The sequence below is a fragment of the Helicoverpa armigera genome, chromosome 1 (assembly GCF_030705265.1).
Source record: "Helicoverpa armigera isolate CAAS_96S chromosome 1, ASM3070526v1, whole genome shotgun sequence".
Taxonomy (NCBI): Eukaryota; Metazoa; Arthropoda; class Insecta; order Lepidoptera; family Noctuidae; genus Helicoverpa; species Helicoverpa armigera.
The window spans coordinates 2,815,854-2,843,493 of record NC_087120.1 but is presented as its reverse complement, the minus strand read 5'-3'; the positions used below and the strand labels follow the sequence as shown (position 1 = coordinate 2,843,493).

The window sequence follows — 27,640 nt, the reverse complement described above, 5'->3', positions numbered from 1 at the left end:
ATGAATACTTAATTAACTTTGGAGATCTGTAATATTACAAACTAGCTTCTGCCAGCGGTTTCACCCGCATCCCGAGGGAACCTCTGCACGAAGCCGGATAAAAAGTAGCCTATAGCCTTCCTCGATAAATGGGCTGTCTAACACCGAAAGAATTGTTAAAATCGGACCAGTCGTTCCTGAGATTAGCGCGTTCAAACAAACAAACAAACTCTTCAGCTTTATAATATAAGTATAGATATGAAGTTTGTTTTGAAAATACTAGACTAAAATCCTCAGTCCTCTTTTAACAACAGTAGAGATTACTGATCATTCTTTAAAAGAGACCTCAGAACTCCGGCACACAATGCGCAACTACACCGCACCGCAAAGTTTCACCGTATCGACGGGCACGAGCGTTGCGGTGCCGCATCGTTGTTATGTCGCAGCGGCGCACGCATCGTGTGAAATGTTCCCTTGTTACACAAAACAACTGAGTATTTCTACCAAATACGACGCATTGTGCGCTCGCGCTCCCAAGTCCTGCAGTGAAGCAGTCGAAAGGCTGGAATGATTTCTTGCACGAGACCAGCTTAGTAAAGGCTCGTTTTATCCAGGATCCTCTGTAAATTTTACCCTCTACCCTTCTGATCACCAGTTCTGTGATTCTATATTTTAAATGATTTTATTATATTTTCTCCACATGTTTTATCTTTCCAAATAGTATTTTTCCCAAATAGTACCTAGTTAATTTTAACCATAGTGAAAGCTTCTAAAATTATAAGGGAGAACACAAGGTGGGCAAAATAAAGACGCATACAAGATAAAACTTACGAAAATCATGGCACAACGAGAAGGTAAAATAAAACAGAAACATAAAAAGTATACTTAAAAAAAGAACCAAAAAATTAAGGACGTTTAATTTTATTATTACCCATCACTAACTACTACATGATATATTGATACCCACAATGGGTGACGTCGGGCTAAATGGATGAATATGACATATCGTTTCACACAGAATATCTTGATTAAAATGATATAGATGAGTTCACATATCTTATTTTAAAACCTTACAGTTAGGTACACATATTATAATCGGTGGCTTAAAATGTATACGCCAATCAAATACAGAATTAATTACTTCACACAGAGTTGCTTAATATATTAAAAGACAATAATTGATACACAATGTGCACAGAGTGCAGAAGTCACAGAAGGACAGAGCCTTTTGGCATTCTTAAATCTATGGTTATATGTGAACACTGAGAATTCATTTGATTAAATATATCATTGTTAACTACACACATGAGAATTCAAATGTATCATACTGTAGACTAATTCATTATTTTATGGGTAATTCTTATTTTCCACACAATGATGAATCATTAATGTGCGGTCCATCAGAATCACCAGTGGCCAAATTGGGTATTTCTTATATCATAAATTTTGTATTCAAGAACCGAAATGTTACTTACATACTATTTCGTTAAAACATTCAAAAATCTTAAATCCTAGTCGTATCATATTGATCATAATTATTACCATTGAAACCGTAGGCCTTATAAGACTTATTATAATAATTAATCGGACAAAAAGTCGTACAGACATCGTCACACGTGTCCGTAGAATGCTGCATCTTCAATATATTGATGGACAGTGGGCTCACGTGTGACAGGACTACTTAATAACATTATACACCATTGCGGCGATAGACATCCATTACATTTAATGTACGAATAAACATTAAGCTCGTCATAGTGCACAGTAATTGTGGCTAACGTCCAGCAGAAAACCAACGCGGGACTCCACTGCTGACTTACAGCGTCAGGAATCTCGGAGACATATTGAAGCAGGAACACACAATAAATTAATTACTTCCTCCAACATCTGGATAAATGCGCACACTATTTGACGGAGAGACACACAATTATGTTGATAATACACAAATAGACACAAAATGTTTATAAGTAAAAGCAGTCCTTCAGTTACGTATGGCCGTACCAGCACAACAACTACTCACATCCTCCTCAATTTTCACACCTGATTACCTGTAACAAAATATAACAAAGCATTAATAGGTATTTCCTTACTCTTATAATTCGTCAAGGTAAGGCGTAACTTACCAATCCGTGTTGACGCCACCTTCTTACATCGGGCGCTGTCTACGGAAGCCAAGAATCAGGCGCACCCAATTAGCATACATCTTACCAAGAACCCTCTGGATCTTGATGATATCTGTTACATAAAAAGGTTTTATTGTTTAGGAACAGTTTATTAAGGAGTTATAAAAGTAAAAATACATATACATCAAGTCTTTGCAGCTTCTCTTATCGCTGCGCAGGCGCAAGTCTATGATAATACCAGCCAAGTTTGAAGTAAAATGCGCGAGCCGTAGGAATGCTCAAATGCATCAAATAATTTAAAATTGTTAAGAATTTGTTTAGAAAAGTAACAGTGAACAGTCTCGTGATTACCGTCATACTAGATGCGCAGTTTCTGCTGAGCCGATGTCTGCACCATGGTCAAAGTTTCCAGATTGCACTCATCTTCATGATTTCCCCAGTCACGTTGGAGGCAAAAGCTTGAGCAATAGCATGCGGCGCGGCATTTTCCGCATACTGTATTTGCGTCTCGGTTGCAGTTGCAGCACTGGTAATGTATAAAGTATTAATTAATGTTAATTGTTTAGAAGAACTAATTGATAGAACATCGTTACATCAATGATATGGACAGTTTTATATTCTTACTTTGCCAGTTTCCTCTGCACCCACTACATAGAGTGCAATCGCGGCAGGCTCGATGCGTCTAAAATTCCCCGTGGAATCCACAGTAACGTGAGACGACAGCAAGTTGAGAAAATCTCCAGTGTTGTTTCGAACTTTGCGGACAGTACTGTCTAGCAGCGAAAGCCCTTGAAATATGTTCATAAGAGCTGGAACAAAATATAAATATCAGTTTAGTTTAATTTTGCCTTTACTAAATATTATCTTAAGAAAATTAGGTACTAAAATATACCTTGATAATCCGAGATGGGAGCAGCTGCGGGAGGCGGGCGCGGTGCCTGCGGGATCTGTCCACGAGGTTGCAGAGGAACCCGGACTGGCACTGGAGCTTGCACAGCGATAGGCTGTCGTATAATATTGGGAGCCATGTTTTGCATATCAGCGAGATTAGGACGAGTTGGACGTCGAGTCTCTGGATAATTTGAGCGTCCATTATCAGAGCCGGACTGATGGCCGGAAGAAGACGGAAGTCCACTGTTGGAAGCAGCTTGGCGGTTTCTACTCTCTAACTGAGCAGGGCGTCGATTTTCCGACGCAGCTGGTGGGCGGTTTTCCGACGCAGCTGGAGGACGGTTTTCCGACGCAGCTGGGGGGCGGTTTTCGGATGCAGAAGACCGTCGGTTTTCGACTGGAATAGGCCGTCGATTACCAGATGCAGATGGCCGTCGGATTTCGGCAGATACACGACGGGGTTGTTCAGCAGCTTGACGACGGGGTTGTTCAGCAGCTTGACGACGGGGTTGTTCAGCAGCTTGACGACGGGGTTGTTCAGCAGCTTGACGACGGGGCTGTTCGGCAGCTGCTCGCCGGGGCTGTTCGGCAGCCGCATGCTGGGGCTGTTCATTAGCTGGACGACGGGGCTGTTCGGCAGCTTGACGACGGGGCTGTTCGGCAGCTGCACGTCTGGGCTGTTCAGCAGCCATAGGGCGGGGCTGTTCGGCAGCCACCTGCCGGGGCTGTTCAGCAGCCGCATGACGGGGCTGTTCGGCAGCCGCCTGCCTAGGCTGTTCGGCAGCCGCATGCCGGGGCTGTTCCGCAGCCGCCTGCTGGGGCTGTTCCGCAACGGCATGCTGGAGCTGTTCCGCAGGTGGACGTCTGTACTGTACACCAGCCGCAAGACGGAATTGTTCGGCAGCATTAAGGCGACGGGGCTGTTCGGCAGCATTATTGCGAAGAAGGGCTTGTTCGGCTTGTCGCCTACGGTATTCAGCGATCGGTATAGCCGCTGCAGCCATCTGTTGACGATCGGCGAGATTCTGGAGCCGATTTTCTACAACCCTCTGTCGATTAGCATTCAGCCGATTATATAGAGCAGCAATGTTGCGCGAATGGATGGTGTTATATGATGGGTTAGAGTTCCCATCGGAATCAGTGCTAAGATCTGCCGTAGCAGAGCTCTCGGCCTGAGGTCTGCTACTCCCAGGATTTTCCAGGTCTTTTTGGCCTCTTTTAGAGGGACATTTTCTTTTCCGCTGTTCCCCAGACATCTTGTTGTTCAACTTCACCAACTAAAGGAAAATAATCAAAATTAATTAAGTACCTTAAAAGTTATATACATTCCTAAATCGTAGAATTAATCGTTTTTATAAACTGAACCAACTTCATAGTGGATTTTTAGCTAGTGTTATATACCTACTTACTTATACCCACCACACTTCCCCTTTTTCTGTCGCTTAATTAGTTTGTCTAAAAATTATTGTAATACATATGTTTTAGGCATACCTTTGGCTTATTCTACTATATTTTTACTGGACAGGACTGGATAATGTGGAATTATTTTTATATTATTAAAATTATGTTTTAACAATATTTTATTTCAGCCAACCCACCCAAAAATAATTTAGAAAAGCTTGGCTATTAATTACCATTGTTTAAAGGACATAAATGTAACATTAAGGGCCAGATTCCCCAACAACATATTAAAGGTCCTTTTATCATAAAACAACTGTTTACGTTGAAATTTAGAAATCGTAGTTGTGGTCCATTATTAATGTGTAGCATTTTTTGAAATTGTGAGAATTATAGATATTACTTTTAACCTTTTAAAATTGTATTTCTAAATATCTTGACTTTAAGGATTGAGACTGCCTATCTACGTTTTTTTGAGTGAAGTGGGGAAATAAATCAGTGACACCATAAAACATTTATTGAAATAAAAAATATATTAAATTAATAAAGAAAGAAAACCGATGCACTTTATTACTTATGCTCCCGATACCCTGGAATATTTATGTTGTGTTGCCATTGCTGTCATTGAAGATCTTTGGCAGTCATAACATGTAGTCAGAAGCCCGTAAGTCTGAAAACCAGTCTAACCAAGGGGTATTGGGTTGAGGTCAGATAGGCAGTCGATCCTTGTAGACTGGTACTCAGATGCATCTGGACTGGACTGGACGCTGACCTAAACATAGTTGGACAAAGATAGGCAGTCGCTCCTTGTAGACTGGTACTCAGATGCATCTGGACTGGACTGGACGCTGACCTAAACATAGTTGGAAAAAGGCTCCGAAGATGACAGCCCCAGTATATTTATTTTAAAATAGATTATTTTTGATTGACTTTTTACAAATATTACTAGGACTTAATAACCCTTGATTTACCCATGTTTTATACAAATGGTAAAGAAATCGTAACTTTTATTTAAATGAACCATCAAAATGAGAGCGGGGTAGCTACTGGTATGTAGATCTAGATCATCATCCTCCGAGCCTTTTCCCAACTATGTTGGGGTCGGCTTCCAGATGTATGTAGATCTAGATCTGGTATCTGGTATGTAATGACAAAGGAAGCTAACAATATGCGGAGTCGTCATTTGACCGAACCTAGTGCGCATCTTACTCTTGGTACCGACTTGGCCATCGGAACATTAACAAAATATATCTAATAACTATTTTTAACTATGTTAAGTAAATAATTACTTTTTTATCTATAAGCTCAAAACTACTTAATAATTTTCTTTCTTTCTAGTGTTCAATTGTCTTCCGTGGCAGCTCACTGAGTTAAAAAGAGTTGAGGTATGCAAGTGTTCGAGTATTAGGTACCTTGAACTTCAAATAAAGAAACCGCTACCATAGAAACAGCTACCATAAAAATAATATAAGTATTGTAAGTATCCCAACCAACAATAGTTCAATAACACACAGACAAGACCTGTATTATCTTATAAAGACAGAATCATTGATGAAAACATCTTTTCAATAGAAAGAACCTTGTATAAAAAAAATCTCAGTAAAATAAAAAATTAAAAGTAAACTTAAAATTCCTCACCTAATTTAACAGAAGACTCGGGGCAGTGAACTCAACAACAAACAATAAATAACGAATACAAATATTGAATTAACTCGGGAAAAACACCGGCCTTTCCACCACCGACACCGGTCGCGGAATGGTAAATTTACAGTGACAATGAAAAGTATTGATCCAAACGACCGGGAACAAGGGGAGCCTGAGCCTAGTAATACCAGATCAAAATTGAGATTTTGGACCCTCTGGAGAGAAATATGCACGCACTATGAATCGAGTAGAAAGAAGATAATAACGAGCTAAAGCTAATTCAACTAGCACTGTTTGTTTATTCAAAATTCGCAAATAAAATCTTCGAAAAACAGTATAAACAATACGATTTTGAACGCAACTCATATTATTTGACGTTTGTAGTGATGTTCCTACTTCCTGACTCCTGTGAAAAAACTAAAAATGGTTTAATCAGCCTTAATCGAATTATAATTGATTTTTTCGATAGAACAAAACTGAAGAAAATGAATGTTCAGCTGATATTTAAAGAAATGTAGGTATGTTTAGCAAAAGAAAAAGATAAGGGCCACAGTTACCCTTATATCTTTCGTTTTAATAAATACAAGGAAGTTAATGTTGACAAAAACTACATTACAACGAATTTTATAAACTTTAGGAATGAGCATTATAGTAAATGTAATGTGTTATTTGCTAAATACATAATTGAATTGCGTTCCTTGTAAATTCATGAACGAAATAATAAATGCCAAAGTATTCAATTTCGCGGGCTGACCAAATACCATCAAATCCGAATGCGCAACGCACTTGCGTAAAAGTATCGATTGGTCGAACGCCATTTTTACGCAATATAAGCCGACCAAGTTAAGAAGCCCATATCTAATTCATTTCTCCTACTAGAGTATCTACTTTTATTCACGGCAGTATTATCCATAGTCGCTTCCCGTTTGTACGAAAACAAAATACGAGGAGGGAAATATTGAAATTAAAATGGCATTTCTATCAAACATCTTATTTTTATCGACAATGTGAATTGAAATGTGTAACAACATTCAATTTTAGGTGAAACGCGAATTAGTTCTTCTGTGTTTTTGATAGAATCGTTAGTTTAATCAAATTAAGAGTGGAAAACTTGTGTATTTACTAAAGTATTGAAAGACATGGAGGAGTTGAGGTCCAAACACAAATCCCTGCAGAGTGCTGCTCATCACATTGCCCTGGAATGCATCCATCCTCAGGTACGTAACCACTTGTGCTTATTATATCATCAAAAGTTTATCAATAACACTTACAATTTAAATTAAATTATCCTTAGTAAGTGTGGTTCTGTTCTAGTAAAACTATTTACATAATATTTTGAAATGCATCACTAAATATGTGGTCAAAAAAATAGTAAGTATGAGGGACGCCTACAATAATATAAGTAATCTAAAGGAGTCCTTCTTTGATTATTTTTTATATGGATATTCCTGCATAACTTTTGACTGCCAGAAAACTTGAGATAATCACAAAGTATGTAAGTATGACCCTCCGACCAAAAGTATTTAATGATATTAGGAAAATGATTACAGTTGCTATGAGCCTGAAACACTAACATCTCCACAGAATATAGATGGGTTTAATTCCATATTGGTTTCCTTCAGCTATACCCAAAGCAAAAAAAACTGTTCACAAGTTCTCGTCCACCAAAAAAAAATAATGGTCACGAAGACATTGCCAGTATTACAAGACTCGAATCCCAAATTAATATACACTTTGTCGAATTTCAGATGTGATTTAGCATTCGTAAAAGAATTTTCAGCAAATATGAAGAGCCGGATCCGGTGGGGCATGACTTATAATGGCTATCAGGCAGACTACCGCAAAGTACTACAATTTAATGAACCGCACTTTGAGTGTGCAATGTACATGCAATTGTTTTAGATTTTATGTCACTGCTGTTATTGTGTACATACATTTTAACACCACCGTTGATGGAGCAAACTTAAATTCAGGGGAGCATGATTCTTTATTACAGGAAAGCTTCAGTCAAATGTTTTCAGTTACACTCTTGCACAAGGCAATATAAAACAATACATAAATTGTTTTGTCATTAAAAGACACATAACTTAATGACACATTGCGGCTGTCGCTCCACATCAATGAAGTTCAGAAACCTTCAATATAAAAAGCTTCTTTATGCGCTCTTCAACGTTTTGAATCGTGCTCCCCTGAATGAGCCAATATGTAGTTAATCGGCACTTTTGTGTCAGAAGTCAAAATTATATTTACTTTATCGGATATGCGTTGGTTGCTCCCTATGTTACCAACACAGTATAATAATAACATAACATTTTTGATAATATTGTGAGTGTTTTTGATTTAGACCTGTTGATGATTTTGACTTCTGAACTATTGTAAATATAAAATTTGTTTGTTTGAATTTCACAGTGTGAGATCACCATGTTGGCATAGCTAAAGATTTTACAGAGTCTTTAAATGAATTAATACTTTATTGAATGTACGAAAAAAAATATGTGGTAAATTGAAATATAGTTCACGTCTCATACATAAGATGAGGTAGTTTAAAGTTTTATCATGAAATCACATCTCACAAAAGGCTAGCGGTACAATCATATAACTTCAGTCAAAATAACCAACAGACTGACACTATACACTACACATACAATCACTGCATAAAGTACCAGGCCTACATAAAGAAACAAGAGTACAAAAGCTAAGCTATGCCAACTCTGCACAGTTGTTCACAGTGGTATTTGTCCGCCCATGTCTGTGCATTGGAACTAGCAGTCGACTCACGGGTCACCGTACCACGTTCACCCGTACCCTTCCCCCGTACGGCTCCAGCATGCGTTCCAGAATACCCAGCACAGCCCCAAGATGTTTCATCCGAAGGGACTCAAACCGCACCTTGTAAGTACATGCTTGATGCTTTGGAGCCTAGTGTGAATAGTCATATTATTGTATGTGATTCTTTATTGACTCTATGGAGCTTAAATATCAGTTGAATTTACTAAGAGTAATTCGTTTTTCACATGCCGTCTTTAGTCGCTCAAAGTGATTATGACGGGTGGCAGGGGATGATTTCTTAATTTTAAAAAATAATGCTATTATTTTTCATTTTATACTTCCAAAATCATTCAGTTGATATTATGAGTAGGTAAGTGTTCATGCCTGTCTCAATTATGTTGCAATTAATTTTAACCAGTCAACACCGTTAAGGGAGCAGCTTTTAACCAAATAATAGGTATGATAAACTTGTAATATTAAACAGATTTGGAGCACAAAACACAGTGTATTATTATCACTTATTTTTTATTGGCTAAAAAACTTGAAATGCTTGTGAAACAACACTTGCTTTTCTGTAAAACTACATATAAGCTAGACACCACAATAAGTATAACTTCTTCTATATAAATAAAAAGGTTTCTACAGTTTTCACCGGTGTTTGTAGGATCCCCGGGCATACGGAACACCGAATGATAGCCCGATCCTGGGCCGGGCGCTATGCCTCACACCCCGAGGCAGTCCAGTACCCGGGCGGGTCTCCCATCTCAACGAGAAGTTCCAAGATTCCTTGACTTTGACCTCTGACACTGATGCCTTGGTAGCCAAGATCAGTGCCATGTTTCCTACCGTCAGCGAAACGCATATCAAGATATTGTTGAAAAAGTAAGTTGGTATTGCGTTATTCTGTTTTATATTTATACCATATGTGTCCTCGTTATAAGCTTGGCAAAAAGAGACTTAAAGATTCATTAAGCGAAGGGTTAAATTAGATTTAGGCTTCATGCGACATCTATTCTGCGACTTATTACTCCAAACTGCAAAGGCATCATGATACAGTTCTTTCACAACCCCATCACAGGTACTACAACAGAGAAGCGGTAGTTATATCAGCGTTACAAGTAGAAAAGCACCCCATAACGACGCCGGGGCCTCTCACGATGTCCCCATCAGCTGTGCGACTCCAAAAAGGGGCTCCGGGACTTCATTCTGCATTGCAACTCGCTAAAGGCATGTCGGGGTCTATGGCGGGGTCTAGCCATTATTCGCCCTTGACGGGCACGCCTCATGGTGAGTTTTTGAAATACCTAAACTAAACGTAGCCCTGAGTCACTTGATTTGCTGTTATAATATTACTAACTTCTGAAAGCGGTTTCACCCGCATCCCGTGGAAACCCGTATAAAAGTAGCATATAGCCTTACTGGATAAATAGGCTATCTAACACTGAAATATTTTTTCAAATCAGACTAGTACTTCCTGAGATTAGCTTATTCAAACAAACAAACTCTTCAGCTTTATTATATTAGTATACCTCTAGCTAGATTAAAGAATTAATTAAACAGTGACTGCCTGCACATTGACCGCTTTGCCTTTTTATGGGTATACAGTTTCAATCCAAAATAGAGTAACAAAACACAAGGGAAACAAATGATTATGGATTAATTCCGTAGGATCTCCATCATTACTGCGACCAGCATCGGGTGCTTCCAGCTACTACGGTGCCAGGTCCGTGGATGGCCAGCCGGCGAGACACCAGTCGCCGAAAATGAAACTCAAGTAAGTAGGATCGGTGATTAATTATATAGAGAAAAGGTTTAATAATAAAAAAATAATTATGTCAAAGTTAGATAAATTAGAAAAAAAAATTGTGATAGACGATGTGATAGATGTGTTGCTAGGAAGTTGTGAAAGGGGGCAATTTTTATTTGACATGAAAATTACAATAAACATAGGGAACATAAACAATTAGAAGAAGAAACATATATGATTTAAGTCTGAACATCAGAATTGAGTTTAATTTCTCCGCCAGGAGTAAGGAAGTAGTTTTACTCTTAAATATGATTGGAACCGCTAAAATAAAACTTTATTCAAGGTTCAATCCATTGCTATAAAAATAATTCATATTAGCTGAGCCAGTGGTACCTACTCCTTCTTTTAATTCAAAGTTTATTCCGCAATTGTGCCTTCAATCTGTTGCTCTGAAATACTGAATATAGGTCTCACATCAACTTAATAAAATTATCCATTGCGCGATATGTTTATTGAATCAATATTAAAAAGCGATGAGTGAAGTAATGCCATGCAAAAGTAATCTTCGATGAATCATGACGCGATCTGACTTTATCAGTGTAATCTTTAAAATTATCACCAAAATATCGTTCTGTCAGATTTATTTACTATCTGACCCACGAAGGAACGTGAGGTTATTGAGTGAAATTGTAAAGAGTTTGTATTTAAATATGTTTGACTTGAAAAAGAGGAAACTATGGCTAAACCTGTACTTGGCTTGTCGAGGGCCAAAGATGTTGAAGTTAATACCATCATGTGTTAAAGGAAGTGATGATGGAGACTCTTTAAAAGAACCTTACCCAGAATTTGATATCACTGGCTTTTTAAAATGGTCTGTATTCTTTTCTGTTTTTTTTTTCTGTGAAAATAGTAGCCCGTATTTTTTACTTGCCTTACATTAGTTTGTATCTGAAAACAAAGAGTTTCCTTCGGTTTCGATGCTTTAGGGACCCAGTTAGGTCAGTAAAGCTAGCAGTTAGTTTCATCCTTGTCTTTTAAATATTTTAAGCCAAAGCCAAAACCAATTCTAAATATTCAATCCCTGTTTACAGGTACCTCAAAAGCATCTTCCCAAAAGCAGAAGAGACGTTGATCCTAGACGTTCTGGCGAACAAAGATAATAATGTTCAGAAGGCCAGCGAAGAGCTTATAGGTATGGGGTTCAATAAGAAGGAAACTATAGTGCAGCAGAAGAAAGAAGCCACGCCGTTGCCGCAGAAGAAAGTCGTCACAATCATGAAGACGATGGCTGAGAAAGAAGAATGTAAGTTTTGAGTTGATATTTATGCAGAAACGGGGTATAGTGTTATTTTCCTACAAGAAGAAACTGTATAAGGAAATTTTTGTGCAAAAATGTGGTAGGCAAAAGAAGTTAGTTCTATATTAGTCCCAGCAATGCCCATCATGGCCAAAGCCTGCCGGGGCTGCGGGATTGTTCGAAAGAGCTACCGCAACCCTGGTACATAAAGGGATTTGGAAAAAATATGTCAGTAAGAGTCTGACACTATCACGTTAGCGGGAGAGGTCTTGAAGATGACTACACATAAAAAAGTATATCCGTCAATTGCACAAAGCTCCATTTTAGTTTAAGCTTTGGTAAATCTATTGCTGACACTTTTTATCTTGTTGGCAAAGAAAGAATTAGCGATAGATTTAAAGAAGCTTTAATTTTAATGAAGCTTTGTGCAACTGACGGTAAATCAGTAGTGTTGGATAGTTTAAATTCTTTGATAGGCTAGATACATTAATGTGCAAACACAAATATAGCATATGCCTTTCTTAATTAACTACAGAATCCTCGTTTACATTACCTGTTGATAAAAATAACAAATGGTGATCAAAATAACTTGTTTCAGTAAAAGAAAATCTGCAAAAGAAATACAGTGGTATAGCGGAACGCGTGATATCTTTAGCACTAGAGAGCGTAGACTACAATGAGGAAAGAGCTGAACAGATGCTCAACGCCGTGCTACAAGAGGAGGCGGCGCCCAAGGTCACGAAGGTCGAGGTCAAGGACACGAGGACGGTGACCTTGGAACCGAAGAAGGGGTAAGATGCATGAGCTGTTTGATGTTAGGTGATGACCATGAAGGTTGGTTGGGATAGTCGGGTATCTGAGCTACTTAGAGCAGATTTTATGAACCCAAGTAAATCGGGATAAAGGCAGGATGACGTTAAAGTATTTTTTCTCGTTCAATTAATTTGGGAAAGTACCTGCCTGATTTTTGGTCAAAAGAAACGTCGATAATCCCATAAGAAAATAGATAGATGCTCTTAGCTGCGAGTTTCTGTTCGAAGATATTGATAATCAATGATAGTTTATTGTAATTAAAATGAACGGTTTAACTGAATAAAATCTTCGTCAAAACAAAAGCCATATACTTTACTATCCTAGCTTGCCTTCATAATCATATATTTTAAGATCCAAGGAGTGATTATTTATAACTTTCTCTCTACAAAAAAATACGTAAATAACCACTGCTTGAAAACGAGATTTGAGCAAAGTAAAACTTGGTATATTACCCCAGTAATAAAAAATACAAGTTAATAAAATAAAAGAAATATTAAAATGAGTGTCGCTCAGATTTCATACTCTTCTGTCAATACCTACTTTAACTTACTGTTCTTGTACAACTGACATAAAGCTCGTTTCTACGTTACCGTAGATATTTTGTGCCCCTACCTATAATGTAAGCATAGATTACTTGCTCGTACCATGAAGAATTGTAAGAAGAAGAATTTTGTGTCTGCAAAAAAATTGGCCACTCAAAAATAAAATGTATTGTGTATAGAAAAAGTATCCTTTTGTAATAACCCTTGCCATCTCATCTTCAATTGTGTCCCATTCACATGAGATACGGAATATAATTTACTGCTTTATCATATTATAATAAATTGTTGGCTCGGATAATATGTACTCGGAATGTACCATTTGCAGTATTTTTGTGCCACTTAAATAATCGTTTTTGATCTGACAGACTATATAAGTGGTTTGATAATTTTCTTGCTACTTTTAACGACTGATTTCCCTTATATAGTAAGTAATCTATGCGACACTTTCTGATTCCAACCTTAATCCAATGCTTTTTAGCTTCTCACACTACAGTGTTGCCTAAATATCTGCTTAAATTAAACAATAAAAAAATACATTAAAACTTGTAGGTGTTGAAACTAATTTTTTTTTTTTTTTATAACAAGCAAGTACATAACATCACATCCAATTTTATTCTAGCACTGTCCAAAGTTTTCGTTTTATCAGTATTTCATCGATGAATATAATGTCACATTACATTGCTCATTCGATGATATTTTTGCAACACTTCAACATACATGAGATAATTATTTTAATTCAGCGGAGTTGATGAGTATACATTCAGAATAAATCACAAATTCAGTTAATATTTCAAATCTCACCTTACCTCTAAAATTCGTTAATTACAATAATGCTAAGTAAATCTTGCTCATAATGTAACTATATCAAGTTACAACTTGGAAGTGAAATACACAAATATGTACTCTAATTCAGAGCAAGTAGTACTTGATTTACAACAGCGTTCAAGCCTGTTTGAAGGCATATGTAAAAAATAATTACATAGATTTGTTCCCTTCCTTGTTTGTGTAACAGTGTCTTATTAAAATTTGCATACCTGTTGAGCTCTGAGGTACTTAATGTAACCTAACCAAAACAGCTGTGATACCGTGTCTCTGCAAATAAAGATCCTTATTGTTATGCCATTGCGGAGTAGGCAGTAGATACTTATAAAGTACTAGCGACCCGCTCCAGCTTCGCACGGGATAACAGTGTTTCCCCACTATTTAATGGATGTCATTATACATGTACCCCTTCCTCTTGAAACACTCTTATGATAAAAAAAAACCGCATGAAAATCGGTTGCGTAGTTTTGAAGAATTAAGCGCACAAAGGGACATAGGGACAGAAAAAGCGACTTTGTTTTATACTATGTAGTGACGTGATACTCATCGTCTCCGCCCATCGCCACTCATACAAATCGTGCGCCAGTTTTCACGCGGAGGTGCGGTCCCCGAGCCCGGCGCCAGCGCCACCCGCCTCCCGCCGCATCAAGACGTGGACCGAGCACTTGAAGTATGTTACTGTTGCTTGTCGATGATGGCTCTTGTTTGTTTCAAGTCACGTCTTTAGGGATCTATCAGACAAAGCGGTTACGCTGTCGAACGTTCTGCGTTTGAGCTCTACTACTACCACTTCTACTTGACCGACGCGATCAGAATGCCTCGTGTGTGAGCATATCTATGTAACGTAATATAGTACCGCTTGACCGCGTGACCGCTCCCTGTATAATAGATCCCTTAGGAGACCGTTTTCATTGACATGTATTTTGTTATCTTTTAAGAGGTATGCTAAAGTTGAAAATACAGCTAAATTAACTCTCAAATCAGATAGAGCACTAATATTTTGTAAACTTTCTCTAAAATGACTTACTATGACCAAGGGATTACAAAGAGTCCATGAAAACGGGCGTTGTTGTCTCATAAATGAAATAGTTTGGTTTGAAAATAAATAACATTAATTCTTGAAGAAAGGTCTCCAACATGTCGCAAGAGAATTAACTGTCAGGATCGTAAAAATACGAATAATAATAGAAATTATATGACTAATTAATATAAGTGGTTATTATGATAAGGTGCTATTGTTAACTTATTGATAATGAGCACTCGAAATCAATGCAATTGATCAAAACCATTTAATCATGTTTTCCTTTTAGTATCAAATCAATAAAAGAACAACACGGTTTTCAATATTATATTTCACGAAGAAACTCTTACCTTAATCTTAAACGAAAATAAAGTCTTTTGGGAATCATGTTTAAGAGCGTGTACGCTCGGCGCGCGATGTCAACTTTAGGTAATTCAACGCAAAAAACCGCGCAGACTAGCGTCGCGGCTGTGTGCGTGCCTATCATACTTCACGTATAGTCACACAAACCATTTTGATCCTTTCGAGTGAAATTGGTAGAACAAAAAATATATTATTTAGTAAATAGTTAATAGCGGGAAAATAGTGTAAGTCTATGGATGTCTAAAATATAAAAGCATGAAAATAAGTCGTTAATACTTACACTCTTTTGCAAAAAAATCGGGCACCTATGAAAACCTTGGTTTTGAGGACTTTCTGTATATTACATACAATTTTCAACAGTACTAAATAGTCGATTGATGATTAATGACAATGTTAAGAGTTTCTGTATTTTAACCGATTTCAAAAAAAGAAAGGAGGAGGTTTCAATTAGATTGTTTTGTGATTGTTCTCAATTTGATTGTTCTCGATTTCTCAAAGACGCCTGGACCGATTTGAAAAATTGATTGTTTATATGAATGGTCCAGTCCATCCAGACCGAAAAATTGTGGTCAAATAACAACAATTGCCGGAAAGCCAAATATTGGTGAAGAGCTTGGGTTTACCATTGCAAATAAAGTTTTAAGTTATCTATCCTATATGCTTCAAAAGTTATTCGAGATCAAAAGTCAAAATTTGGGTACATCCAAAATGAAAAAAAAAAATTATAGCTCGATTGGTAACAGACATCTGCAATAAGTGATTTCTAGCCTAAGGAGTCCGCCATATTGGATTTAGACTCGCGACACATTTTTTTTCGAGTTATTCATAGCAAGCCCTTTCATTTGATACCCATATCGTAGGAATGCATTAAAAACATTTTTTTCTCCATCTTGGGTATACCGCCATATTGGATATAGAATCATACATTGTCATTAAAACTGAACATTCAAACAAAATTTCAACTCAATCGATAAAAAAATATGCTTCAAAATTGAGCTTTAAATAAAATAGTAATGTATCAAGATTTGTTGGTCGCGCTTGAAATGTACTCTATTCTTGGTATCCACGGCAGAGGTTATTCACCCTACGCGATGTGACGGAGCGACACGTCCTCTCTCTGTGAAGCCTTGCGGCGGTCTGGTTTGAGTTGACTCGCGTGCAGCGTTTTATAGTAGTTTTTAAATAATTTATAAAAAAATAAAAACGAGAGATTAAATTATAATATAAAGTTTATGTTTTAAAGAAAGAGTTATATTACTATAGTAAATAACTGTTATATTAAATTAAGTAAGTTAGATAGGTAAAAAAAGCATTTGAAATTCACAATTTTTCACATTGTTAAAATATTTTTTTCTGAAAGATAGAGACCTAAATCAAAAAATGTTTTCAACTAACTATAGGTATGGGGATTTCGTCTATGGGTAAAAAAATAAATATGATTAGATTTGCCACTGTTTTCACATGAATTTAAGCTTCGAAATAGACGCTGAACGGGAATTTTATAAAACATCTGTTACGTTATAGGGGTTTTAAGTATTTAAACTACACAAATTGAAATTTATGTTCAATTAACTATATAGACAGTGAAATTACCTTTCGTTATTAAAAAATAACATAGTTATAGGATAAGTAGTTACTGAGAAACAGTGGTTTGAAAAGTACCATTTTAGGCCAAATGGCGCGCGGTTGACGTACACGCTCTTAGTTTTAAAATATTTAATTAATAGATTTTGTTACATGTAATGTTAGTGAAGATTTCTATAAAAATATCAAACAAGACCCAGCATCGACCCTTGCAGAACACCATATGAGATGGTACAAAATAAAATGTGTGTGTTAGGTACAAAGTGTACTAATGTACCGCGAATGTATCATGAATGTCTTTTGTCACTGTGTTGAATTAGTTAGTTGTGTGAAATGTGTGATTTCTAAGAGTTATGTATCGCATGGTGTGGTTGGTCTAGTCGAAGGCTTCTGTTGAGTTCTCTTGTCTAAACGTTTATGTTGCTTAAATTAAGAACAATTATTGATATTTTTATGTATACTTCTAATTTTATACAAGGTTTTCTTAATCTATTAGAACTAATAGGCATGCTGTTTAATGTAAGTTTGTAAAAATAATTTTATTTTTAAGTAGGTATGTAGAAGTGAGTCGCTTGAGAAAAGGTAGGATTTTTTTATTATTGTGTGATGTCGTCGTGAATTGTATACATAGTTTGGTTTGTTTGTTTAGTAATAATTTATTTGTTTCATGTTTGAAATAAATTTTCTTCTTCAAAGGTTCAAAAGTTTTAGCTGATCAATCATTGTATATTTTTATAAATGTCACTATAGTCTCACTAAAAAAATATATCTTAGATTTAGATATTTATTAAATGATCACAATAGTTCTTAGGAACGATAATAACGTTATTTTGTTACATAATGTTAGTGATTAGATTTAGAACATCATACATAAACTTCGCTAGTTCTTAGTCATCACATTCATGATCATTTTATTATTATTTAGCTTTCTCAGAGTCACTCTCTATCACCAATTACTTCAGAAGCACTATAGTTTCCAAAACTTTCTTAGATAAAATAACTAAAAAGTTTATTTAGTTCTTTAAAGGGTATTGCATGCCGTGTTGGTCTTGGGTTGGTTTGGTTTTGTACAAATATTGGTTCAAACGTTTGGGGACTGGTGTTGCAGGCCTATTCTGAAGACGAGTAGCAGTGTGGAGGCCAAGTTCAAGTCTCAGTATTGTTCGCCCACGAAAGGTCCTAACCCTTCGCTACGACAAGGACCGAAGGACAGTTTGCTATTGTATGTATTTAGTACTCATTACCTTAACGTATTGATACTTCAATGTGAACATTTGACTATTTTTGTTATTAGCTTGTGTAGTGTTTAACCATAACATCTAGCTAAACTTTACCATTGTTGCACATCCACTATTTATTTTAAATTCCTAGTGAGTTTCAAGCCAAAAATGAATTTTAGGAGTAATTTCTTTTTTTTTTCTTTGTGTTTTTAATCTGCTATCAGTCTACTCAGACTATGATCAGATGCGTGGAGATACTAGAAAAGTACGAGCAACTTTTATTACTGCCGTTAAACCATTATGTGGTTTCACGTTAGGCATTTCACATATTCTTTTCACATACGAAATACGTGTTTACAGAGAAGACTACATGCCGTGGACTGGGCCTGACCCAGAGTTACGCAGCGGGCAATCCGTCAAAACCGAAGGGCCTGAGCCTCGCGATAGGCCGTTCAACCTCGCCCGAGGCCCGTCAGGACTAGCAAAGGGCCCCGCCGGAATCGCTAAAGGCTCTCTCTATCAGAAATTGAGCAAAAAGTCCGCTAAGATGTAAGTTTCCTATTGTATTATTGATAGTGACTTCTGCATTTGTTATCCTTTGTTTTTCACTTTGTAGAACACAGACGGCATTTACATTAACTAATAACTCCTAATGTTACCATCCGTAAATTCACCATCTTTTTGGTACACGAATGTTTTCACATGGCATCCTTACTAATATTATAAATGGGAAAGTGAGTTTGTTTGTTTGTTTGTTTGTTCCGCTTTCACGCCGTAACTACTGAACCGATTGCTTTGAAATTTTGCAGACGTAAAGTTAGAAGTCCGGATTAAATAATAGGGTACTTTTTATCCCGAAAAAAATAGATATTCCCGAGGGAAAACAAAAATATTGTTTGCTTGATGGATGGATTGTAGATGGCGCTGTGTGTCCAATATAACCGAATTCCACGCGGGCGAAGCCGCGGGCGGAAAGCTAGTAAATAATAATTTCTCAGAATCTCAAAATTAATTGAGCACTGTTCACATATTTCAGTATCGGCTAAACGGACCGAAATTACAAGACCGTCTTCGAAGAATATCCTTCAATGATTGAAGAAACCGCTAACATTTGAGTAGCAGCTTGGATAAAGGGTTTAAGGTGTGTTCTAGAAGTAATGTGAAGTCAGCCTTAGGCCTGTTTAACGTAGGCATCGTCCAATTTAAAAGTAACGGCAAATCTCAAGTGGTTATTAATTAATTTCCTGTATTCTAGAAGAAAAGTCTTACTAACTTTGTTGGGGTCGGCTTCCAGTCTCACCTGATGCAGCAGAGTACTAGTGTTTTACATGGAGAGGCTGCCTATCTGACCTTCTTAACTCAGTTACCCGGGCAAACCAATAGAGACTAGTTGGCAGAATGGCTGTTATTTATCCACGAGCTCCTCCTGTATTCAAGTTTGCTGCTAAAATATGCCCGAAATCACTATAAAATCGAGGTATAAAATGATCTCATTATTATTAAAATCTTCGTAAAAAACTTGCTCAAGACAAAAATATATCGGTATTTGAATAAGAGCGCTGTATAAGTAATATTAAATCTTGCCTAAACCTAAGAATTGATACAAATATTCATTTTTAATATTATACTTCACATGTTCAACCCGTTGTTATTTCATGTTTTATAATATTGTAGTTTTATCGAAGGTCGTACTTAGGCCCGGTTTTAGTCGTTACTGGTAAAGTGTCAGTTATCTGATAGTTTATGCTATCTGCCAGATAAAGGCTGCGAAACCAAAAGTTGTAATTTATAAGTTACTGATAGACTATCAGAGACTTTATCAGTAACTGATGAAACTGGGGGTTAAAATAATAGTGTTCCATTATAATAGATACTTTACTATTAGTTTTTGTGTCTTGTCATAAGACATGCTCACCGTTTAGAAGTAATTAGTAAAACTTAGAAGTATACACTGTTCAATGCCAAAACATTTATTTTGTTGTTGTTTATTAGTTTTATTTACATTAGGAAGTTTTATATAATTTACTATTTATTCGTTAACTTATTGGGAGTAAACTATGACTTTTTTCCCAAAATAAAATTAATAAACCAACAATACTTATAATTCTATAGACTTGCGTTGTGCCCAGTTCTTCCGACCCTTGCATTAATATAAGTAATAAAAGTAATTATAATTACTACGTCAGGGAGTCTATATCCGGCCAAAAATGTGTATGGAAAAAGTGTGTATGTCGAAAAATGTATTTTTTTAAATGATGAACGAAAATCTAAGGCTTTGTTAATGCTAAGTGATTTGGGAAAACATCGTTTTTCTCCAAAAAGGTCGTAATTAAAATGTAAAAATAAAACCATTTTGTTTTTGAGTGCATTCTTGAAAATTTTTTGAATTATGATTTAATTGTAACTGTTTTCATAGCTAATTGCTACCTGTTTACCAAAACTCATTAATTTCATGATGTTCTCAAGCCTCTGTTTAGTGACTACGATTCATAGCGCTAATTAGCATAATAAATTATTTTTGTACATAGACGCGTTAATTAAGTGTGGTTAATATTATTATAACAATGTATGTGCAATATTTCTGCCTGTTGGCTTATGAACTCTTGGTAAACTTAGCTTAAGTATAATTTGTACGACGCTACAGTTTCATGGAATAATTTTGAATTGTTAATATAATAGAGCCACCGAGTAAGTTATGCAGTGAAAAGTTTACCCGTTCAAAAGGGTAAATTCAATGACAAATATTAAAAAAACGACGACATTTTTACGAATTCAAAATAATTTTAGAATCATGTCAAAAATAATCCTTTGACTTTGAAATACCTTGGCAAATTTCTTAAAATGGCAACACTGAATCAATACTAGCAGCGCTGTCATGAACAGCCTCGGTGGCTCTATACGCAAGATGTAAGCAATGTCTTAGGTAATGATAGATTAGACATCTATTTTCTTAAGAGAGAGACAGCCAAGGGGGAGTTAGAAATAAACAACCGTAGTTGTGGCCGTTTAGACTGTAGCTATTAGTTCAACCATTGTAGGTAACTTTAGCGAAGGATAGGTAAAGTATTTCTCCCTCCTTATATAGTTTAAACTCTTATACGAACATTCCATCCTTAAAATGTTATTTAAGGTACTTTTCATGACTATTGAATGCGTAATTTGTAACTTATTTTGAATTTTCTTTCTAACAGTATTACCAACAATGTCTGATTTTTAGTTGCCGATAGAAAAATATTAGGGCATAATATTCAACCTTTAGAAGTCTTTAGGGCACTGTAATATGTTGAATTGTTTTATAGGAAGCCATTTTAAATATGAGTGCATACCACTTAGCTTTCAGAATTTTGTAGCAAAAATTTTCTATACATTTTAGAGTATCCAATAGCCTTCATGGTATTTAAAGTATTACAGAATTGTGCCAATTTTACAATTCATTATTTGTATTTAGTATTAATAATGTACCTGCAATTGAAATCTTCATCGAACATTCTTCCATGTTGTTTTTATACAATTTCGTTGTCATATTTAAACTGGAACTGTAAATGATTGTGGTAGAATGGCTGATAGCCGTGGTCCATTCGTTAGACAGTTCTCCATCAAATAACTTTACCTCTCAGATGTTAGCTACGAGTGACTTCATTACAGTCAAAATGTATGAACAAAAGGCGCATGCGCTAATTTCTGAGCGGCAAAGTAATTTGCCAAGAACTGTAGGTACTTAGTTACAGTGCAAATGACTAGACATTCCAATTAGATATTTAGTATTAAGTCACTCTAAATCTAGCCTAAATATAGAACCAGCTAACCGAAATCTGCTGAACCTAGGTAACTATCGGACAACTCTAGAGAATACTAACGTCTTCAGAGTGTTTTATTCTTATAAAACTTTAGTTTTAAGTGTTAAATCAAATTTAGACTTTGGCCATAATGACATATCTTTTGAGGCTCAGTCTCTTCCTAGTCTAGTTCTGAATCTAGTCAATTAGGATAATATATTGTAGCGATCACACATTATTTTTGTGAATATTGTCTCAATAAAATTGTTGATTATGTCCAACTAGTGTGTTATTTTGCACTAAACCTTTCTAAAATCAAAAGTAAATACTCGCAGCGCGCTCGTTAGAGGCTTGTAAGTTGGTCCACACTAGACGAATTAATTGTGGTCGGCTCGTGCTTCGCTCGTGCTCGGTTCGTCTAGCGTAGACACAGCTTTACGCTCTTGATGAAATGATCGCATAAAAAAGAACTTGGGATAAAGAAATGGGAAATGGCTGGTAATCAATAAAATAAGAAATGATTCACACCAATTTATTAATAGGTATTAAGGTAAAGTTTGATTCGAAACCATTTTGCGCCAATTTTTATACTCACAGTGTTCAATCCTTAAAAAGTCGCAAGATTCTAATGACATAGATCCCTACATTCACGCCTTATCTACGAGAATTTATTTCCTAATTAAGGTTAACGAGATAAAGTTAATAAATTACCTAATGTTATCTATTTACGTACCGTAAGGCAGAGAAGTAAGGACAACGCATCTCCACTCAGCTATATATCTAAGATAATTAAGATAGGTTTGATTTAAACTCGATATAAAATAGCTACCTTTTCATATTGCTTTATGATAAAATAGAATAGTCAACCCCTGATAGGATTCCATATTTATTATTTTATCCATAAATAGTTATTTGTGTTAAAGTGAGCAAAGTTATAGAGTCCCGAGTGTGGAAGAGAAAGAATGGGATCCCGAGCACGCAAAGGATTCTATGTAGGTATGAATCATTAGGGATTCAAAGGTGCGAAATGGAAAAACTTTGCTCCGTTTGAAACTTTGCTCACTTGTAAGTTGTAACACAAATAAGTAACTATGAAAATCTAAAATGGATCCGATAAAAGTTACACCCTACCATCCACGAAACCTTATTCCTCTTCGCACATTACGAATTGCTGAGTCTTAAGACCCAAACTATTTTATTCGTAAATGTAGATGTAAGGATTGCTTTCGACCAAAGCTATATCTTTTTCTAGCTGCCTGAGTTCCGCCTCCAACTTTGTCTTGCGGAGAATTTTCGGTATTGTATCCGTAAGCATTGGCAGTTGAAGGAAGGCCTTCTGCATTAACGACCAATTGTGCTTCAGATCCTGTGAAAGGATACAAAAACGTCCATATTATTAGAATAACATATTAAAGGTTAGGTACTATACCTATATCCATTTGCGGGAAGGAGTTTCCTTGAGACGCCGGCGAAACTACAAGGGGGAGCTAGTTTACTACGAATTAAAATATTCGAATATTTAGCACTTACGTCTAGGAGTTTTTGGCGATCTTCAGCACTGATAAGCTTGCACAAGCTTTCCTTATTGTCCTCAGCGTATTTCATTTTTTCTATAGCCTTCTGGATCCTTCTATTTCTCTTCGTGAGGTAAGCTGGCATCTGACCAAAGTCTGGTCTAAGACAGTATTCGGGAACCTCTCCAGAACCTTTGATCTTTTTTATATGGCCATCTCTAGTGTCTACAAGCCTGAAAGAAGAAATGCATGGTTCTTAGGTTTAGGCAAACAAAATGTGAATTGGAGTTATACGCAGCATATAATAATGTGCCTGATATTCTACATAGTTCAATTGGTTGCCGGGAAATTACGCATTGCTAGCTAAACTACTTAATATGTGAAAAATTACCTTGGTTCCACAGGCTTCCCCTTTGTCTTTGTGGCTTTCTTAATATTAATAAGTCTGAAGTTGGTCGTGGGCTTTTCCTGTTTCTTTCCCGGAGGCGGACGTTTTGGCACTGGTGGTAGATTGCCAGACACATAACACTTATGATCAGTTTCTTTAATAGGCTGACCTATTCCTTCACCTTTTTTCAGGAACTGAGTTGGCGGTTTTAGAGGTGTTTCCGCGTAACCAAATGTGCGACGGAGTTGTGGCCTCTTTGCTTCTTTCAATTCCTTTTCTAGTTTTGATTCGTATCTGAGACAATGTATAGCAAACAACGTTTTTATTTGGCGTAGTGGCCGGAATAGATGAACGCAACCTATTAGTGGAACATATGTAGTTGAACAGGTACCTATTATATCGAGCCAACTAGTGTTGAGGATGGAATATACCTACCTAGATCCTGACAGCATTTGATTTACCTACCTGGGAGTTTTAGGTGGTTCTGGTGGCGGTTTGTCCAAAATTGTATAAATGACTTCATCGTGATGGATTATTTCAACGACGGACATTGTATCGAAGCAAGCAAAAGCGAATAAGAACAAAAAAGGATAACAAAAAAGTTAAAAATATCGTGTATCGCTTTACACCGTGTAGGTTGCTATAGAAACATAAATAATATTTAATTCGGAATCAATGAACCTATGAACCTCATATGAACCTCATGAACATTTTACCACAGTTTAGATAATATTCTCTTCTTTATATTGTGATTTTATCAAGGATACTTTATATGAAATCGTAATATGGTTACTGGATAATACAATTATTGTATGTACAACCTCTTTGGTTAGGTATGTACATAGCCGAAAAATTGATAGAAGTGTGTTAAAAAAAAAAGACAATAAGGTGTAATGACAGTTGTCGTTGTAAAAAGCTTGTTACGTGTGAATTTATAAAACTAAATATATAATTGGACTCTCTTGAAGACTTTAAGACTTTTAGTATCCATTTGACGGCGGAGGGATTTTTATTCCACAAATTACGCATCTGCATTAGGTTACGGGCCAGCGGAAAATCTTTCCCACCAATATGGAAAATTTTACTACTAAAATTCAAATCGGTCAGCTCAAAGGCAGTGAAAATTGGGCTACATGGAAGTATAAAGTTTCCGTAATGTTGCGTGGCACAGAAGGCGCCATGGAGGCAGCAGAAGGAAAGCTTCGGAAGCCGATTTTAGGAACAGGCGATGGTGCAGTGATGGCCTATAACTCAGAGTTATTGAAGTATAGGAAGGCAGACAGCAACGCCCTGCTCATAATGACGAGTAACATGACCGAAGAGACGCTGATGAAAGTCATGAGGTTCGAGACAGCACGTGAAGTCTGGGAGGAACTTCATAGATTATTTGATGGACAGTCCGAAGATCGAGCATACACGTTATGCATGCAGTTTTTCAGCTATAAAAATAGTTCGGGGGATGTGTCGACAATGATGTCAAAACTGAAAAACATCTGGAACAATTTGAATGCCGAAATTTTGAAGACTGATCCCAATATGAAGTTACCAGATATGTTTTTGATTTGTAAAATTTTGGATTCCCTCGATGAAAAATTTTTCAACTTTAAATCCAGCTGGATGCTGTTGAACAAACAGGAGAGGACCATCGAAACACTAACAGCACAACTCTGTGGGTACGAGAGGGCACTTGGTAATCATAATGAAGAGACTGAAGAAGTGCTCGCCTCTACCTCTAAGCCGCAGCTAAAAATAAAATCCAGAGACGAGAATTTGAGGTGTAGGTACTGTTCACAAAAGGGACACCGCATCAAGAACTGCAAGCAGTGGATCCAAGATGGCAGACCGAAGAAACCACCTTCACAATCTACGTCGACGAAGCAGCAAGTGCAGAATATTACGCTAATGATATATACTTGCTCAGAGGATAAAGATGCAGAACATTGGTATGTGGACAATGGTGCCACAACTCACGTAACCAATAGGGAAGATATATTCATCAATTATGAGGACTTTGGGTCGGACCACACCGTAACGACGGCAGACGGCACCGTAGTTCCTGCAAAAGGGAAAGGGTCTGTGATGGTTGAAACAAATGTTAACGGCAAAATTATGAAGCTTACCCTAAGTGATGTCTGGTACGTGCCAAAACTAACGAAAAATCTGCTATCTATGCTAGCTGCACAGGACAAACTGCGAAACAGTACATTTATTTCCACAACTAAAGAGTGCAGATTGGAACTAAATGGTCAGGTTATTGCAGTAGGTAACAGGGAACATAATGGTGGACTGTATAAGTTACAGATGAAGACAGTTCTACCGAGTAAACCTGTACAAATTAATGCTGTTGATCCATCATGCTTACTCCAGCTATATCATGAGAGGTTTGGTCACCAGAACAAGAAGTACATTAAGGATCTTGTTAAGAGGGAACTGGGGATTAATCTAAATCTAGAGAGTGATATACAGTGCGAAGGATGCATCTATGGTAAAGCACAGCGACTGAAGTTTGGCAAGAGAGAAAGAGCTAATATGCCTGGAGAGCTGGTACACGCTGATGTATGCGGACCATTCCCGGAGAGCTATGGCAAACATCTCTATTTTGTTCTTTTTAAAGATGATTACTCCGCGTTTCGTCACGTTTTCTTCATTCGCAACAAAAGTGAAGTAAAGGACAAGCTTAGTCAATTCTTAAAAGAAGCTAAAAACGCTGGACATACAGTTAGAACATTACTGAGCGATAATGGTGGAGAGTTCGACAATAAAGCTGTTCGAGATATTCTTCACAAGCAGGGAATAATCCAGCGACTCACGATGCCATACACCCCTGAGCAAAATGGGTGCGCAGAACGAGAAAACAGGACTTTAGTAGAAACCGCTCGATCATACATGCACTCGGGACAGGAGTTTCCACAAGCCTTGTGGGCAGAGCTTATTAATACAGCTGCTTACGTTCTCAATCGCACTGGACCCACTAGGGAAGCAGGGAAAGTACCGTATGAGCTTTGGCATAACAAGAAGCCTAAGATCTCTCACTTGCGTGTAATTGGTAGTGAATGTTACTTCCACATTCCTAAGCAGAAAAGGAAGAAGCTACAGAAGAAAGCTATTAAGGGCAGACTTATTGGATACGATAACGACGATGGGTATCGCATCTGGAATGGAAAAAAGACCGAAAGATCTAGAGATGTCATATTTAGTCCAAGCATCGTATTGAGAATCCCAACTGCATTGCCAAGTCTTCAAGAAGAAATGGATTTACCACCAAATTAATGAACCAAGTAGCAGTGAGACAGAGGGAGATTTCGATCTGATAGACACAGAGGGAGTGATCTTATCGGAAGATGTTCCAATGCAGATAAGTTCACCAATAAGAGAGCCAGAAACTCGTGATAATGAGACTAATGAACGTGCTCTAGAGGGAGAGTATGATACAGCTACCAATGACGAGGCTGTATCAGGAGATCACGTTCATGATGCTTCAGAAGCAGATCAAGCAGATGAGTTCATTGACGCTCAAGAGGAGATAAGGGAACCTGAAGTTCACAGGTATAATTTGAGAGACAGGTCAACCCTTAGACCTCCTAAGCGGATGAAGGATTATATCTGCCTCATTGATTCTGATCAGTTTCCTGAGTCTTACGAAGAAGCCTTGGGAAGAGAAGACAGAAATGAGTGGCTGAAGGCATTAAACGCAGAAATGAAATCGCTATTGGAAAACAATGTATGGAGTCTATGTGAACTACCGCCCA

At 37.0% G+C, this 27,640-nt stretch overlaps 3 protein-coding genes across 7 annotated transcripts; 1 reads left to right on the top strand and 2 right to left on the bottom strand.

Annotated features, from left to right (window-relative positions):
* Positions 1-884: 884 nt before the first annotated feature.
* LOC110377582 (coiled-coil domain-containing protein 8 homolog) lies at positions 885-6,266 on the bottom strand. The gene is made up of 6 exons (XM_021336503.3): positions 6,030-6,266; positions 2,995-4,270; positions 2,727-2,911; positions 2,454-2,628; positions 2,103-2,214; positions 885-2,027 (listed from the first exon to the last, which is right to left on the bottom strand). Exons 2-4 carry the CDS (start codon positions 4,247-4,249, stop codon positions 2,461-2,463), a joined length of 1,608 nt encoding a protein of 535 aa, XP_021192178.3. The 5' UTR covers positions 4,250-4,270; positions 6,030-6,266; the 3' UTR covers positions 885-2,027; positions 2,103-2,214; positions 2,454-2,460.
* Positions 6,267-6,825: 559 nt separating this feature from the next.
* On the top strand, positions 6,826-22,270 carry LOC110377584 (uncharacterized). Of its 5 annotated transcripts, none has more exons than XM_021336505.3 (11): positions 6,828-7,252; positions 8,802-8,927; positions 9,469-9,686; positions 9,883-10,091; positions 10,473-10,578; positions 11,643-11,854; positions 12,447-12,639; positions 14,612-14,695; positions 18,102-18,215; positions 18,574-18,762; positions 19,250-22,270. In XM_021336505.3, the coding sequence occupies exons 1-11, from the start codon at positions 7,175-7,177 to the stop codon at positions 19,257-19,259; spliced, it is 1,539 nt and encodes a 512-aa protein (XP_021192180.2). In that variant the 5' UTR covers positions 6,828-7,174; the 3' UTR covers positions 19,260-22,270. The 5 variants fall into 5 exon arrangements, with proteins under 5 accessions (XP_021192182.2, XP_021192180.2, XP_049692607.1 ...); XM_021336506.3 differs by having other exon boundaries at positions 6,830-7,252; positions 8,805-8,927; XM_049836662.2 differs by having other exon boundaries at positions 6,830-7,252; positions 8,755-8,927.
* A 237-nt stretch (positions 22,271-22,507) lies between these two features.
* On the bottom strand, positions 22,508-24,585 carry LOC110377585 (enkurin). Its single transcript, XM_021336508.3, has 4 exons — positions 24,357-24,585; positions 23,895-24,185; positions 23,520-23,736; positions 22,508-23,355 (listed from the first exon to the last, which is right to left on the bottom strand). Exons 1-4 carry the CDS (start codon positions 24,440-24,442, stop codon positions 23,185-23,187), a joined length of 765 nt encoding a protein of 254 aa, XP_021192183.1. The 5' UTR covers positions 24,443-24,585; the 3' UTR covers positions 22,508-23,184.
* Positions 24,586-27,640: the final 3,055 nt, after the last annotated feature.